We start from the raw sequence: 16967 nt of genomic DNA, 5'->3' as shown, positions 1-16967 counted from the left end.
CTGGATCAACCATTTGATTAAGGGAACTTCCAAATAAAATAACATAAATTACAACAATGTTTTTTAACAACAATCACAACAATAATATTATTATTCCACGAATTACAACAATATTTTTATTCCATACAAATATTTATTTTTCTCCTCGCACACCAACAAAAAGTTTTATTTTTCAAATGCCATGAGACTTTATTTATATAGTTATATAATTATTTATCGATTGCAATTGAGCTTTTGAACGCTCTTGTGGTCACAGTTCATTTCTAGTACCGCAGTTCCCGGAACACATGATCTACGTTTTCTCCCCAGTCTCCATTGTACAACTCCAAGAGCTTCTCTGCAGGCGTAACCCCTGTTTTAACAAGATAATTAGCTTATTTTCAGTTAAGTAAGAAAAAGTATTTAACTGTTCTGTCAAGAAAATTAACAAATTTTTAGTTGACTGGCCGAGAAACAAAAATTACCTGTTTTAACCACCTCGGCAACAGCATTCAAGAAACCGGTTTCATTGTACCCTCTACGGTCCAAACCATCCTGAACAATAACAAACTAACTTCAGCAATTATTTATTACACATTATAAGGAGAAACCAGACACACATATACCTTTGCTAGCTTTAGGACATCTTCTGCGACATGTTTCAAAGGCTTATCTCTAAAAATTGTCTTTAGGCCAGTGATTGGAACATATGGAAACCAGATGATAATTGGTATCAAACGATAATATTTCGTTAAATTGGACAAAAAGTAAAGTATTTGCTCTCTCTTCAAAGTTTACTTGTGTCCTAAGCATCTCTAATTCTTCAGGAGTCCAATCATCTATCATATTGAGAGTAGTTTGGAGAAAGTCTTCATCGTATAGCAAACCCACCTGAGATTCAAATACAAACCAAAATAAACCCAGGAAACAATAATTTTTATATATTTAATTTGTTAAAAGATAATGTAATTACCCAAAAAGCTGGTAGGGCACATAACATCCCCAATGGACCTACATCAGCACCTCTCATCTCCAAGTAAATCTTTAACCGGACCTATTAGTGTTATTACAATACATAATCATAAGAAAAATGATTCTGAACGTAATAATTAAGAAACAAGGAAGTTGAATGGTGTGGTTTTGAAACAAAGTAAATAACCTCTGGCCATATTGATCCTAAATGAGTTTCCCAGTCGTCAATGGTAGGTTGTTCATTAGAGAGATGAGAAATTTTCCCAGACAAGAAATCCTGGAAAAAGTCAAGAACTATGTTCAGATCATAACCAGACTCAAGAGGATATCAAAGGTTTAAAACTTTATGATTTTTTTCTTATAAAGAAGAAGTAGACCCGAAATGTCATTCCTCAACAGTTGAGATAGTTTTCGTTTCGAACTAAGAACAGCATTGGACAATCAAGTGCGTATTCGACATATCGCTCAAACCTATATATTAACACAATGAAGATTAACCATGCGTTTTAGGAAAAAGTTGAATCATAGATTTAGAAAGAAAAAAAAAGCAATTCTATACTCACCCGAATGAGTCATCGAAAACAAAAGGTAGCATCCCTGTGCGGCTCTTATCGGAACCTAAATATATGTGACTGTCAAAGCATGTCAATAGATGAGAAACTTATATTAGGAAAATGAACAAGATTGAGAGAGAGAGACAGACAGACAGAGAGAGGGGATTTTTTTTTTTACTAAGATACTAACGAGTAACGTAGAAACCAACCTCCTCACGCTTACAAACCCATTTGGTTTCCCATCACTAAAAGGGGAATTTGCGAATATAGCAGTCACGATCTGTTTGATTAGAAAGATAACCAAAAAAAGTAAGAAAAATGTTTGTTTGAGTCCAAAAACCACTAGCATTAAAAGAGCTAGCATCAAGCATCTCACAGGTTGCAAAGCTAGACTAGCCCGAAACTTTCTGATCATATCGGTTTCTGAGCTATAGTCCAGATTGACCTGAACAGAACACGTTCTGACAAACACGTCAGGTCCTGATGAGGTAGATCTGGCTAAGTGGTCTGCTACAATCTCATTCCTTCTCTGCTCATAAATAAAAAACTTTGCACATTATAAAAAAAAACGTCATAATTGCTAGTGTAGGCTACATTAAATAATGAGAACTACTTATATATGTTTGTAAAGGAAGGAACCTTCTGGACAACGGTAACATCCTCGAGACTAGATTTGGGTTCATAGCCCATACCTAAGAAACCAATATTCATTTTCAGCAACATTTTTCACCTGGTGAAGATGTGAATTGAGCTCATCACAGATTTGGTGCAAAGTCTCTAGAGGTACTCCACTTAGCTCTAGTCGGCCTCCATATTCTAGTGTTATGCTTTTCATTCCCTGAAATGTAATAATCAATGCCAAGCAAAAAGCATATGAAATTTGTTATCAGTATTTAGTATTTTAAAAAGAAGAGATCAAAAGAGTAGTTACCTGTTTCAGACCAATGATTATTTCATCCTCCATCTGCTTATCCCAATCATATCTCTCAGCAATACCATTAAGCAGTGCAGTGATTTGTTCAAATTCTATAGGGCGCAAGCTCTTAATCTCGAAACCGAATTTCTCGTGTTCTGTACCTATTCTGAATAACCAATAATCCAAAAGATGCAAATAATTAAATTTTATAAAGCAAGAGAAGAGATGATGATCATACTCGTACCTCCACATTTCCTTTGGTTTGCAACCAGAAGCAAAATAGGCAATCAGATCTTCTTTGGTCAGTGGCTTGGTCGCGGCCATTACAGTAGTTGCGGTTGCGGTGACCATATTTCCCTTGATACGAAGCTAACATAAGTTAAAGCACTCGAGTTTATCAGAGAAGACGAGAAGAGAGTGAGAGCGCGGTGGTTTAGTTTAGTTCAAATGAATTAGAGTCAAACCAAAGGGAAATAGAGAAACTAGTATATAATCATACATTAGTCCTGTATAACTTCAAATAAAGTAACTACAAGTCTACAACGATATATATATATATATATATATCGAGAGATTTTGAGATAATATCATGAGAATTAATATGGGGGATAAAATAGCAACGAGTCGATTTCTAAATTTTATATTGCATATATATATCCAACATATATTTTAAAATGTAAAAAGAAAAACATCCGTTAGAAAATCTGTATAATTGTGGCAACAACAAGAATGGTTAGGAAAACTATTCCTCCAATATCTAGTGGAGATGATGTAAAAGAAAAAAAAAAGAAGAAAAACGGAGATGATGTATATAACGAAACAACAAGAAAACATAAATGAAGAGCTAAGAAGACGAAAAAGAATCACCTGAAGTTGTCTACTTTAGGACGTAGGCTTACTGGTGGCTGTGTACTGTAAGTGTAAGTACTATACTTCCTCTGTCATTCTCATAGTTTGATGTTTAGGATTTTTTACACATATTAAAATAACAAGAGAGTATATAAGTAATTTATTATTTACTTTTTTCTTTATGATTTTTTTTAATTTTATTTTTGGTCATCTCATGCATATGTGGTGATTTATTTTTATGACATTTTCTCTATTTTTCTACTTTTCCACATTTTTAGTATTAAAAATATTTAGAACATCAATCTTTTAAAGACACAAAATACCCGAATCTAATAGGGTATTATCCTAACCATTTTGCCACTTTAATATCTTTGATTAATTTTAAAACCTCTAATATTTATATATTAATATGTACAACTTTCATTTTTTAAAATAAAATTTAGAAAGAATTTGAGAAGAAGGACAATTAGAAGAAGAAACTTCGTTCATCTCAAATTTTCAGTCAAAACAATTAGTATAGGAATGGTATGAGAAAAAAAAACAACAAACTCGTGTGTTATGTGTTTGGCCGGTGAGAAGCATCGATGGTCAAGCCACTAATTCCTGATTATTGAATGAAATTGTGTTTGGTTTACTTAATTTCGGAATGAATTCGGATACCCGAACCCGATCCGAACCCGATGGGTGTTTACCCAAACCCGACTCGAATACTAAAAATACTCGAATGGGTCTAGAACCCCTTTACCGACATATCCAAAAATTCGAAATACCTGACCCGAACCCGAACGGGTACCCGAATGTCCAAGGATATTATGAAGGACAGAGGAAGTATATATGCTTTGTGTTCAGTGTTCATCTACTGTTGATAACCTTTATGATGATTTTACCCACAAATTGTTAATCAACTTTCCTAATTAAGACACCACGTGGTTAATAAAAAAAGGAAAAAGAAATAAAGACAAAACGTGGTTAATAAAAAAAGGAAAAAAAAAACAAGAAATAAGGACACTTGGCCTCCGTTAGCATTAATTTTAGGTCCGCATCGATAATGGGGAAACAGTAACAAGTAACAACGCATTACAATAATTATCAAAATAATTAGTATAATACAAGTAATAAAAATATATGGCCCTGTGTCGATGTCGCATTTGACCGACATGCATCGCTGCTTTAGATCCTTCGAGGGATGATATGTTGCTGAGTCATTACAAAATTAATAATTTAATACTATGTTCTGAATGTATCCGGACTAAACGAACATAGCCAGGAAAGGAGACTATCTACATAATCTAGCTAAATGCCGTATGCCCACAACTGAGCTATGTATCACATTTAATTCCACTCTACGTTACAAATTATATATTTTTTATTAGAGACACGCTAAATGTAATAGCTTTGGCAGAACTATATGAGCATTAATCAAAGTTCAAACACATAAAAGTATAGCGTGACTACTATGTATGACATTATATTACATAAATTTGTTATAATCCTATTCTATGAACAATCTTTTTTTTTTATATGAACAATCTTTACGCGATACTTTCCGTAACATATAAATCCACGATGAACAGATTTTCATATACAACATGCTCCACGATGGAAAAACTCGATCTCCTTGTAAGAATACATAGAAACAATAAACTGACGACTATGCCTGAAAAACTTAACTTCGTATAAGTTTTACATCATAACTTGTAAGAAACTGCATTATTTGGGATTAGAATCCCAAATCGGACAGAAAAGTTTTAATACATTTGATTAACCATTTGATTTAAGAAACTTCAAAAATAAATTAAACTACATCATAACAATGTTTATTTAAATTAACAATCACAAGTTCACAACAATATTTTTTATTCCGTGAATTACAATAATATTTTATTCCATTGAAATTACCATTGTCCCCTCACACACATACACACACCAACGAAAAGTTTAATTTAGCTCTGGGCATTCGGTTTGTTCGGCTTAATCGGATTGATTTGTTAGGTTTGTTACTTATTCGGTTTTTGAGAAATCTTACCGAATTGGACCGATAATTTATTCGGTTCAGTATATTCGGAACTCGGGTTAATCGGATCGGTTTTCTGAGAAATATTGCATTCCGAATTCAAACCGAATCTACACTACTTCGGTTAATTTTTCAAATGACCTGAGAATTTATTTATATAATTAGCTATCGACTCCAATTGAGCTTTTGAATGTTCTTTCATCGCAATTGTGGTCATATATAGCTCATTTTCTAGTACTGCAGTTCCCGGAACACATGATCTACGTTTTGTCCCCATTCTCCATTGTACAATTCCAAGAGCTTCTCTGCAGGCGTAACCCCTGTAGGTTTTCACAAAAAAAATTAGCTTATTTTCAGTAAATTGAGACAAAGTATTAACTGTTCTTTCTACAAAATTAGCAAATTTGCAGTTGACCGAGAAACAAAAAAATTACCTGTTCTAACCACCTCGGCTACAGCGTCCAAGTAACCCGTTTCATTGTAACCTCTACGCTCCAAACCATCCTAACAACAACAAAATAACTTCATCAAAAAATAAGTATATATTACCCTAACATTAAAACCCAAAAAAAAAGGTCTATATTACACATTATAAGGAGAAACCTGACACACATATACCTTTGCTAGCTTTAGGACATCTTCTGCGACATGTTTCAAAGGCTTATCTCTAAACATTGTCTTTAGGCCAGTGATAGGAACCTATAGTAACCGGATGAGAATTGGTATCAAACGATATTATTTCGATAAATTGGACAAAAAAATAAAGTATTTGCTCTCTTGAAAGTTTACTTGTGTCCTAAGCATCTCTAATTCTTCAAGAGTCCAATCATCTATCATATTGAGAGTAGTTTGGAGAGAATTTTCATCGTATAGCAAACCCACCTGAGATTCAAATACAATCCAAAATAAACCCACGAAAACAAGAATTTTTATATATTTGTTAAAAGATAATGTAATTACCCAAAAAGCTGGTAGGGCATATAACATCCCCAATGGACCTACATCAGCACCTCTCATCTCCAAGTATCTCTTTAACCGGACCTATTAGTGTTATTACAAAACATAATCATAAAAAATGACTCTGGACGTAATAAGAAACAAGGAAGCTGAATGGTGCTGTTGAAACAAAGTAATCAACCTCTGGCCATATTGTTCCTATATGAGTTTCCCAGTCGTCAATGGTAGGTTGTTCATTAGAGAGATGCGAATTTTTCCCGGACAAGAATTCCTAGAAAAAGTCAAGAAGTATGTTCAGATAATTATCTCACTCAAGAAGATATCAAAGGGTTAAAACTTAATGATTTTTTTTCGTAGGAAAAAGATGTATAGTAGTATACCCGAAATGTCATTCCTCCACAGTTGAGATAGATTTTGTTTCGAATTAAGAACAACATTGGAAGATCGAGTGCGTATTCGACATACCGCTCAAACCTATATATTAACACAATGAAGATTAACCATACGTTTTAGGGAAAAGTTCAATCACAGTTTTAGAAAGAACTAAAACAATTCTATACTCACCCGAATGAGTCATCGAAAACAAATGGTAGCATCCCTGTGCGGCTCTTATCGGAATCTATATATATGTGACTGTCAAATTAAAACATGTCAATAGATAAGAAACTTATATCTAAGAAAATGAACACGAGCGAGAGAGACACAGAAAGTGGAAATTTCTTTTATTAAGATACTAACGTGTTACGTAGAAACCAACCTCCTCACGCTTACAAACCCATTTGGTTTTCCATTACTAAAAGGGGAATTTGCAAACATGGCAGTCACGACCTGTTTGATTAGAAATATAACCAAAAAAAGTAAGCAAAATATTTGTATGAGTCCAAAAACCACTAGCATTAAAAAATGTAGCATCAAGCATCTCACAGGTTGCAAAGCTAGACTAGCCCGAAGCTTCCTGATCATATCGGTTTCTGAGCTATAGTCTAGATTGACCTGAACCGTACACGTTCTGAAAAACACGTCAGGTCCTGATGAGCTAGATTTGGCTAAGTGGTCTGCTACAAAGTAAAACCTTTGCTGCTCATAAAAAAAAAATATATACTTTGCGCATTAGAAAAAAAACCCACAATTGCTGGTGTGCGATACATTAAATAATACGAGAACTACTTATATATGTTTGTAAAGGAAGGAACCTTGGGCACAACGGGTATATCCCCGAGACTACATTTGGGTTCATAGCCAAGTCCTAAGAAACCAATTTCCATTTCTTCAGCAACATTTTTCACCTGGTGAAGATGTGAATTGAGCTCATCACAGACTTGGTGTAAAGTCTCTAGAGGTGCTCCACTTAGCTCTAGTTGGCCTCCATATTCTAGTGATATGCTTTTTATTCCCTGAAATGTAATAATCATTGCCAAACAAAATAGCATATGAAATTTCTTATCTGTATTTAGTGTTTTAAAAAGAAGAGATCAAGAAAATAGTTACCTGTTTCAGACCAATGATTCTTTCATTCTCCATCACCTTATCCCAATCATATCTCTCAGCTATACCATTAAGGAGTGCAGTGATTTGTTCAAATTCTATAGGGCGCAAGGTCTTAATCTCGAAACCGAATTTCTCATGTTCTGTACCTATTCTGAATACCCAATATTCCAAAAGATGCAAATAATTAAATTCGATAAAGCAAGAGAAGAGATGATGATCATACTCGTACCTCCACATTTCCTTTGGTTTGCAACCAGAAGCAAAATAGGCAATCAGATCTTCTTTGGTCAGTGGCTTGGTCACTACACAAGATGCAGTTGCAGTGTCCATATTTCCCTTGTTGAGAAGCTACCATAAGTTAAAGTACCCAAGTTTATCACAGAAGAAGAGTAAGAGCCATTAATTGTTTAATTTAGTTCAAATGAATTAGAATCAAACCAAAGGAGATACAAAATATATATAATTCATACAGTAGTTATATTATATAACTTCAAATATAATAACTACAAGTCTACAACAAGACAAGTTAATTACCAGTCTATAGACTTTCTTAATTTGGTAAAAATTTCAAAAAAAAAAGATTTAATTGTTATAACTGATATTTTATATAATCAATTACAAATAAAATAACAATTTATCAAATTTTTTGAACATATAGTAAAAATATTAGAAATGAGCTCTAATAAAAAAATGTGTATATATATACATATTTTTTTTGATAATTTTATATAATTAATAATTTATATTATTGATGGAACCATATATTTAAAAGTATTTTAAAAATAACTATTATTTTATTATTGAATTGTGTCCAAAATTATATTGACTCAACTTGAGACCAGAAATATTTATTAATTTATAAAGATTATTACATTACCGAGTATTAATTTATAGAAATTTTACTATATCCAACATATATTTTGAAATGTAAAAAAAAAACATCCTACATCCTTTGACAAAAATAAAATAAAAAGAAAAACATCCTTTAGAAAATCTGTATTATTGTGACAACAACGTAAATGGTTAGGAAATGTACTCCTCCAAAATTAAGTTGAGATAATGTAAAAGAAAAAAAATGGAAATGATGTAGCGACAATAACAAGAAAACATAAATGAAGATATAAGAAGACGAAAAAGAATCACCTGAAATTGTCAAATTTAGGGCTGAATAAGAGGAGGAAGCTTAGTGGTGGTTCTGTAAGTACCTCTATGCACATATATATATATATATATATATATATATGCTTGTGTTCAAATAATGTTGATTATCTTTCTGAGGATTTTGCCCAGAAATTATTAATTAAGACACCACATGGTTACTAAAAAAGGAAAAAAAAAAAGAAATAAGACATCATTATTATTAATTGGCCCCCGTTGACATTAAATTTATCCCACGTTGTAATATGAGTAACAAGCAATTAACAACACATTAGATATTTATCAAAATAATAATACAAATTGGTTTGGTCCGATGTCGTATTTTACTGACACTTGCATCGCTGTTGATGAGTCATTAAATTTTAAAAATCTCGGGTTACTTGAAAGGTTTCTGGACCAAACCAATTCTTTTATCTGTAAAAAGTAACAACCATCTTAATATAATTCCAGTTAATAAAAAAAAAAGACCAAACCAATTCAACATTGTAGGAGACTTTCTAGTTAGTACATATTTTACTAATATTGGTGGAATTGGCTTCAAATGTCATATGGCCGACAACTGAGCTATGTAATGTAACATATATATATTTTTAATTATCAAGGAGTTTCTGACCCTAGACGGACCCGTATATCCTTTTACACCAGGGATCAAAATAATTTATATGTATCATAATACCAAATACCACTCTACCGGTTACAAATTATATGTTTTTTTAGAATCAAATAAAATTTAATAGCTTTGGCAGATCTGGATGAGGATAATTCAAAGTTCAAACAGAGAAAAATATTTATTACTTTTTTTTGTTGTTGACATCGTGTATCGCAGAACAATATTTTTAATTTTAAAAATTTAAAATTTATGTTGTATTTACTTGTTATTTTATTATTGTTTTATTAATTTTTAGATTGTAAAGTTGTGAATATTTATTGGATTTACTCTTGTAGTTTTAAAAATATAAAATTTTAAAAATATTTGATATAAGTATCCAAAGTATAGGATTTTTGTAGTATTTTCAAGATTTTAACCCGTGGTATATGTATAGTCTAGTAATACATTTATCTCCTGCTACACATCTAAAAGTATTTAAAAAAAAAACAATTCCACTTAACTTTCTCTAAGGGACTAATGCCAACCCATCTCACCAAAATCAAAATAAGTTTTCTTTATCAAGTTTAATTATGTTAATTGTTTTACCAAATTAGCATATTTATATAGTCTATAATTTTTTCATGACAATATATTTAGTTAATGAGAATTTTATTTTTTGGTAATTCCTAAAAAAAAAATTAACCAAATTATATGGGGGTTTTCAACTATTTAATGTGACATTTTATAAAAAAATTATTATCATTATTTTAGTCAATTCTTAAACACAAAACAAAAAGAAAAAAAATAAAGTAAAAAGACTTCAAAAAACGTTTCTTAAGAAGAATTATTGATAAAAATCAAAAACTAAACAAATACCATTCAAGGTTATTTTGCAAGAACTGTAATCTACACCAAAAATAAAAACTAAAAACCATAAAACAAAAAAAAAATCAATTAAAAACTGCAAAACTCAATGTACAATTTTTTAACATTAAAGAGTATATAAACATATGGAAATAATTATTATAAAATACGCTTAACTAAATATGAAAGGGAAAGTGGATCCCTTTAAAACATCCGCCGACTGAAAAAAAAATTCAAAAAAGAAAATTTAACATAGAAGCATCAACATAATAACTTTTGACCATGTATTAGTACAATTTTTTTTAATGCACCAATAAGAATCTAATACACTTCTTACTCCTCCATCGTTTCTTATTGACTTTGTAAGGTTGTTACAGTGAGCTACACCCTGATTCAATTTAAAAAGTGATATAAGAAAACTTCACTTATGTTTAATAACTTAATTGCAAATGAAAACGTTAGTGAGAATAAAACTTACATTTACAACCGAGATCTCAATGCTTCTGTGTCAAAAGAAAAGGATGATATTAGCAAATTTAAAGTTTTGTATTTGTAACAGAAATAGTTTAAGTAGATTAAAACTGATTCTCCAATGGACCTTTCTAAAGAAAATCAGTTATTTAGAAGGACAAAAACTAAACAGCAAAGATAAAAAAAAAAAAAAAAAGTAGTTTTGATAAATAAATTAAAAAAAAAATACTTTTTTCATGCACCGATCTCACTCTTATTGCCATGATTACAATTGAGCTGCAAAAAAAACAATTAAGAAATGTATATTAGTGATGCAGATTATGAAAAAATCTATCATTTTTTAGCAAATAAGAGTTGGGAAGGAAAAAAATAGCCAAGTACGAATGAAGTTATTTGGTACATTGACGTTCATAGGTTATTTATAGTGTTATTGGTGATGATAAAATTAGATGTTATATCAAATCAAGTAAATATTGTTGAGCAAGCAAAAAGATCTTTCAAAATATGATACTTATTATTAAAAAATTTAAAAGAATTAATATTTACATAAGGAATATAAAATTAAATAGTCGTGTGTGTTTTAGTTAGTTTTTATTTGATATATTTTAGGATTCTGTTCAACATTATTATATACCAAATCTAAGTTTTCGATTAAAAGTTTTTCCATATTAAGAAATCACAATCTTGAGAGAATAATATGGTTTATGTAAAAGATAAAATCAGTTAGTGAATATTAATATATAATATTAAAAATATCGACATTGAATGTGTAAAATATTATTATTTCCATTTTGAAATCTAAAATATTCAAATCTTTTAATTTAAAAGGAAAATAAAAATTGACGGCATAAATAATTTAGGAAATAATCGAATTTGATTTTCCATATTTTACTTATTGATTTTTTGCAAATATGTAGAGATCAATTTTGTAAATAAAATTTTAAATAAACAAAACTAAAAGGGTAGAACCCAAAATTGTAATCATTTGTTACTCAAATTTGGATGTGTCATTTAAATTTAAAAGATCATACGGGCTCTAAAGATCTATTAAAATAGGTTTGGAGATTTTTATGGAATTAAAAATTTAATGTGTAGAGTTGTTTTAGGAAAAATCAAAATGTAAAGATGTTGTCATTTTTCAAGCTATTTATGGCAATAAACGTATCAAATTACGTCGATTTAAATAGTTCCATTAATTGAATTTCTACGAAATGTTATTTTAGGAAAATCGTTAGGGGTTAATGTTGTAAATAAAACATAGTAAATAAGTAAAACTTAAAGGGCATAAACCAAAATGTACTTCAAAAATATTAATATAGATAACATTTATTTGATATAAACTTATTAATAATAATTTTTAACTACATGCAACATTTACAGTTTCAAATATAGATGTTTTAACCAAAAACAAAAACAAACATAATAAGAAATATTTACTTTTAAAAAGTATAACCAATTAATAAACAAAATTGTATAAAATAAATAATAAAAAAATAAAATTAATCTAAAAATTATTTAGAAAATTGAACATATCTTATATTATAAAATTAAAAATTCTCTAAAATATGATATTTTAAATATCCTATATTATAATAGGAAGAAAGTAATAAATAGCCTCAATAAACAATTTTGTATGATGCAGATCTTTTTGTAACATTAAGATCCACGACAAACAGTTTTTCATGTTCAACATGTTCCACGATGAAGACGCTCTCCTTGCAATATATATATACGGAGATCATGAGGGACAGCTATGTAAGCAATAGTCAACTTTGTGTAAGTTGTGGACCATAATTTGTAAGTAACTTGATCAACTATGTGATTAATTAAGGGAACTTTTAAATAAATTGATTAAAGTACAACAATGTTTCTTTACCAAACAATCACAAGATTCACAACAATAGTTTTCCATGAATTACAACAATATTTTATTCGACCGAAATTACCATTGCCCCGGCTTCACCCACCAACGACAAGTTTATTTTTCAAATGACATGAGAGTTTATTTATATTATTAAATAATTAACTATCGACTCCAATTGAGCTTTTGAACGTTCTTTTATTGCTATTGTGGTCATAGTTCATTTTCTAGTACTGCAGTCCCCGGAACACAAGATCTATGTTTTGTCCCCAATCTCCATTGTACAACTCCCAAGAGCTTCTCTGCAGGCGTAACCCCTGTTTTAACAATATAATTAGCTTATTTTCAGTTAATTAAGACAAAGTATTAACTGTTCTTTCAAGAAAATTAGTTAATTTTCAGTTGACCAAGAAACAAAAAAAAACCGGTTCTAACCATCTCTAATGGTTTTCCTCTATTTGCTCCAATGGTTTTTTCTACTTTTTCCTCTAAAAAAAATATTCTAAAAATATTCTTTTTATTTTATTTTATAATTAATACCTTTTATTTATAAAAATTGCAAACTAACCTATTTTACTTTAAATTTGTAACACTTTCATAAAATTATTATTTTTTATTTAAATTAAATATTTATTATTATAAAGAGCATCACATCATACAAAAATTATAAAATATACTAGATTTTTAACCATCTGCATTACTATATTTTTTCCACAAATGATCAATTAATGCATTTCGAAGTGAAAAATGAGTTTCTTTATTTTTATTTTTCTAAATCGACCGAGACACCCCTGGAAACGAATGTCATCATTTTCTGCTATTTGGACCGCTGGAGGTGGAACTTCTCTTTCAACTTCAATCGGTGCATCGAGATCACGTTCATCCTCGATTATCATATTATGCAAATTATGTAAAAATTATGCTTTAAAAGAGCTAAAAGAAGAAAACAAAATTTTACTTTGTGACTTGGATACTCTACATCCAAATGTTCGTGGATATTTTGAGGCTGAACAAGCAAGGATTATACAAAAGCAGAATAATCAACAACAAAACCAACAAGCTCCTCCTCCATCTAGATCATTTGGTTCGTTTGGACAATATTTTAGTAATATTGGTGGATCCAAAGTAATTTACCGGATTATTAAGTTATACCGGATCAGTCGGCTTTTGTTCCGGGTCATTTGAACTCGGACAACATTTTGATCACTCAGGAGATGTTTCATGGGTTGCGGACGAATAAGTCGTGTAAAGGAAAATTTATGGCCATCAAAACGGATATGAGCAAAGCGTATGATAGGGTTGAATGGGGCTTTCTTGAGGCTTTGCTTCGAAAAATGGGTTTTGCAGATCGATGGATCTCTTGGATCATGTTTTGTGTCTCTTCGGTGGAGTATAGGGTTCTCCTCAATGGACAACCTAATGGTTTAATATTGCCGGAGCGGGGATTGCGACAGGGGGATCCGTTGTCCCCTTATTTGTTCATTCTATGTACAGAGGTCCTTATTGCAAAGGTACGGAAAGCGGAGGCAGATAAGCGGATTACCGGTATTAAGGTGGTAAACAAGTGTCCGCCAATTACCCACTTGTTATTTGCAGATGATAGTCTTTTTTCTGCAAGGTTGATAAGGATCAATGCAGGGTGATTTTAGATATCTTACGGCAGTATAAAGCGGTCACGGGTCAGCAAATTAATTTTGGAAAATCTTCGATTCAGTTTGGTCACACGGTCGATGCGGTAGTCAAGACGGAAATCCAGGGGGTTCTAGGGATCACCAATCAGGGCGGTATGGGTTCTTATCTAGGACTCCCAGAGAATTTGGGGGGGTCAAAGACAAAGGTTTTTTCTTTTGTTAGAGATCGCTTGCAGAGTCGCACGACCGGCTGGTCCGTGTGGTTACTCTCAAAAGGGGGGAAAGAGGTGATGATTAAGTCTGTCCCGACGGCTGTCCCGACTTTTGTGATGTCTTGCTATCGTTTGCCAATGACTATCACTTCTAAACTGACTAGTGCAGTGGCAAATTTCTGGTGGAGTACAAATGGACAGTCAGGGGGTATGCATTGGATTGCTTGGGAGAGGCTTTGTTGCTTGGGTGGTCTGGGTTTCAAGAGTGTTCATGATTTCAACACGGCTTTGTTGGCTAAGCAGTTGTGGAGACTGATAGATTATCCAGACTCCCTGTTTGCCAGGGTTTTTAAAAGTAGGTATTATCGGAATACAGATCCTATGGATCCAATACGATCTTATTCACCCTCATATGGGTGGAGGAGTATCGTATCTGCTCGCTCTCTGGTGACCAAAGGGCTTATTAAACGGGTTGGCTCAGGGACCTCAATTTCTATATGGAGGGATCCTTGGGTTCCAGCTCAATTCCCAAGACCAGCCTTAAGTAACGGTCCTTTTAAGGACCCAACTCTCCGGTTACCCCATTTCATTGATCGTCAAATGAATTCTTGGCGTAAGGATTTGCTCACTCAGCATTTTGATCATGTGGATGTTGCTCTGATAGAGGCAATACCTCTAAGTCGTTGCCCCAAGGATGATTCTTTAGGATGGCATTTTACTAAAACTGGGAAATATACGGTCAAATCTGGGTAAGAGACGGAACGATTGGGTGTCCAAGGCTCTTTTCGGGCATTGGGCTCTGGGCCGGCGATTTCTCCTCTCCTGGCTTGGGTTTGGCAGGTACATTGTCCACCAAAACTCCAGCACTTTATGTGGCAAGTATTATCGGGTTGTATTTTGGTATCGGCTAACTTGCATCGTCGGGGGGGGGGGGGGGGGGGTGAGCTGCGATGTTGTTTGTACATGGTGTGGGATGGAGGAGGAGGATATCAATCATGCCATATTTTTGTGTCCCCCGGCCCGACAGGTCCGGGCGTTAGCCCATGTACCAGTAGGGCCACATCTTTTCCCGACGGGTTCTGTGTACGCTAATGTCGATCATTTTCTAGACCCTAAAGGTCCGGGTTCACAGGTTTCCATTTTTCCCTGGCTGATGTGGTATATTTGGAAGGCTTGGAATGCTCGTGTTTTCGAGAACCTTCCTGAACGCCCGGATGAGGTCGTTTGGGTGGCGGAAGACGAGGCATTGACTTGGTAGAAGGCTCAGGCGGAGGTCGAAGGGGAAGAGATTCCCTCAATCCCTATGCGTCCATCGTCCGGGCCTCGCACGGGCTCATCGCTGCCCACAGCTTTCACGGGATATAGATGTTATGTTGACGGTTCTTGGAAGGCGAATGATGTTTTTGCAGGTGCAGGATGGTACTATATCTCATCGCAATAATTTGGTTTGGAAGGCGAATGATGTTTTGGCAGGTGCAGGATGGTGATGTATCTTTGTCTCATATTAGATAAGTGTTTTTTTTTTAATATAAGAAGTAGCGGCGGATTTCTAAATTATATATTGCATATATTTTGAAATGAAAAAAAAACATCAGTTAGACAATCTGTAATATTGTGACAACAACCAAAAAGATGATTAGGAAAACTATTCCTCTAAAATTGAGTGGAGTTGATATGTAGCGACAAGAACAAAAGAACATATATAAATGAAGAGCTAAGAAGATGAAGAAGAGTCACCTGACTAGCTGAACTGAAGTTGTCTAATTTAGGAATGAAAAAGAGGAGGAGCTAGAGAGCACAAAGGTATGCAAAGTTAGTTAACTATTGGAGGTTTTGTTGTACCTGTGTTCTGTGCACTAAAAAAAATTAAAAAAAAATTAAAAACAAAAAAATAAAATAATAATAATAATAATAATAATAATAATAATAATAATAATAATAATAATAATAATAATAATAATAATAATAATAATAATACAAGCCTGCACATGCCACATATGTATACTGACCTGTATATACACATATTGCTCTGTGTCGAGATAATGTTGATAACCTTTCTGATAATTTTACCCACATAGAAGTGAAGTAAGTGAATGAGGCGAGGAATGTGGTATATTCATTAGGCCCTCTCTGTTGGGATGACAAGACAAAAGGACGACAAAAAATAGATTGGCAAATTGTTTTTTTAGTGTTTATGAAAGTTATCACATTAACACCACTATATTTGATATGAGACTGTTTATAAACACAAACAAAAAATATTTTGTTTGAGATATTTTATTTAGTAATATAAGTAAATTATTGTTTATTAACCATAGAAGTTGAGATGGTAGGTGATGATAAATGCCTCATTTCAAAAATTACAAGGAAATCACAGATCAAAAAGCTTATATTAAACACTTAAATTGAAGATTTATTGGAAAAATAATTTAATTAGTATGATGTAATTTTT

At 32.3% G+C, this 16967-nt stretch overlaps 1 protein-coding gene, 1 long non-coding RNA gene and 1 pseudogene across 2 annotated transcripts; all 3 read right to left on the bottom strand.

Moving 5' to 3' along the window:
- Nucleotides 1-144: 144 nt before the first annotated feature.
- On the bottom strand, nucleotides 145-2896 carry LOC104720174 (glutamate--cysteine ligase, chloroplastic-like; annotated as a pseudogene).
- Nucleotides 2897-5352: 2456 nt separating this feature from the next.
- LOC104717993 (glutamate--cysteine ligase, chloroplastic-like) lies at nucleotides 5353-8148 on the bottom strand. Its single transcript, XM_010435640.3, has 13 exons — nucleotides 7959-8148; nucleotides 7730-7880; nucleotides 7435-7635; nucleotides 7166-7318; nucleotides 6999-7069; nucleotides 6806-6874; nucleotides 6622-6715; nucleotides 6423-6512; nucleotides 6245-6325; nucleotides 6074-6166; nucleotides 5903-5983; nucleotides 5719-5788; nucleotides 5353-5604 (listed from the first exon to the last, which is right to left on the bottom strand). Exons 1-13 carry the CDS (start codon nucleotides 8057-8059, stop codon nucleotides 5516-5518), a joined length of 1344 nt encoding a protein of 447 aa, XP_010433942.2. The 5' UTR covers nucleotides 8060-8148; the 3' UTR covers nucleotides 5353-5515.
- Nucleotides 8149-10410: 2262 nt separating this feature from the next.
- LOC104717994 (uncharacterized) lies at nucleotides 10411-11163 on the bottom strand. The gene is made up of 3 exons (XR_756333.2): nucleotides 11041-11163; nucleotides 10819-10843; nucleotides 10411-10728 (listed from the first exon to the last, which is right to left on the bottom strand). It is a non-coding gene; the product is annotated as an uncharacterized LOC104717994 (long non-coding RNA).
- Between the last annotated feature and the right edge of the window lie 5804 nt (nucleotides 11164-16967).

The sequence above is a fragment of the Camelina sativa genome, chromosome 10 (assembly GCF_030686135.1).
Source record: "Camelina sativa cultivar CO46 ecotype springtype chromosome 10, ASM3068613v1".
Taxonomy (NCBI): Eukaryota; Viridiplantae; Streptophyta; class Magnoliopsida; order Brassicales; family Brassicaceae; genus Camelina; species Camelina sativa.
Note: the sequence above shows the minus strand (reverse complement) of the source record. Positions and strands in the feature narration are given on the sequence as shown.

Coding starts and splice junctions, on each gene's coding strand:
- LOC104717993 (XM_010435640.3), bottom strand. CDS start 8,059: ATGGACACTGCAACTGCATCTTGTGTAGTGACCAAGCCACTGACCAAA. Junction 7,070..7,165: donor CTAGTCTAGCTTTGCAACCT/GTGAGATGCTTG, acceptor CTAATCAAACAG/GTCGTGACTGCCATGTTTGC. Junction 6,513..6,621: donor GTGGAGGAATGACATTTCGG/GTATACTACTAT, acceptor GACTTTTTCTAG/GAATTCTTGTCCGGGAAAAA.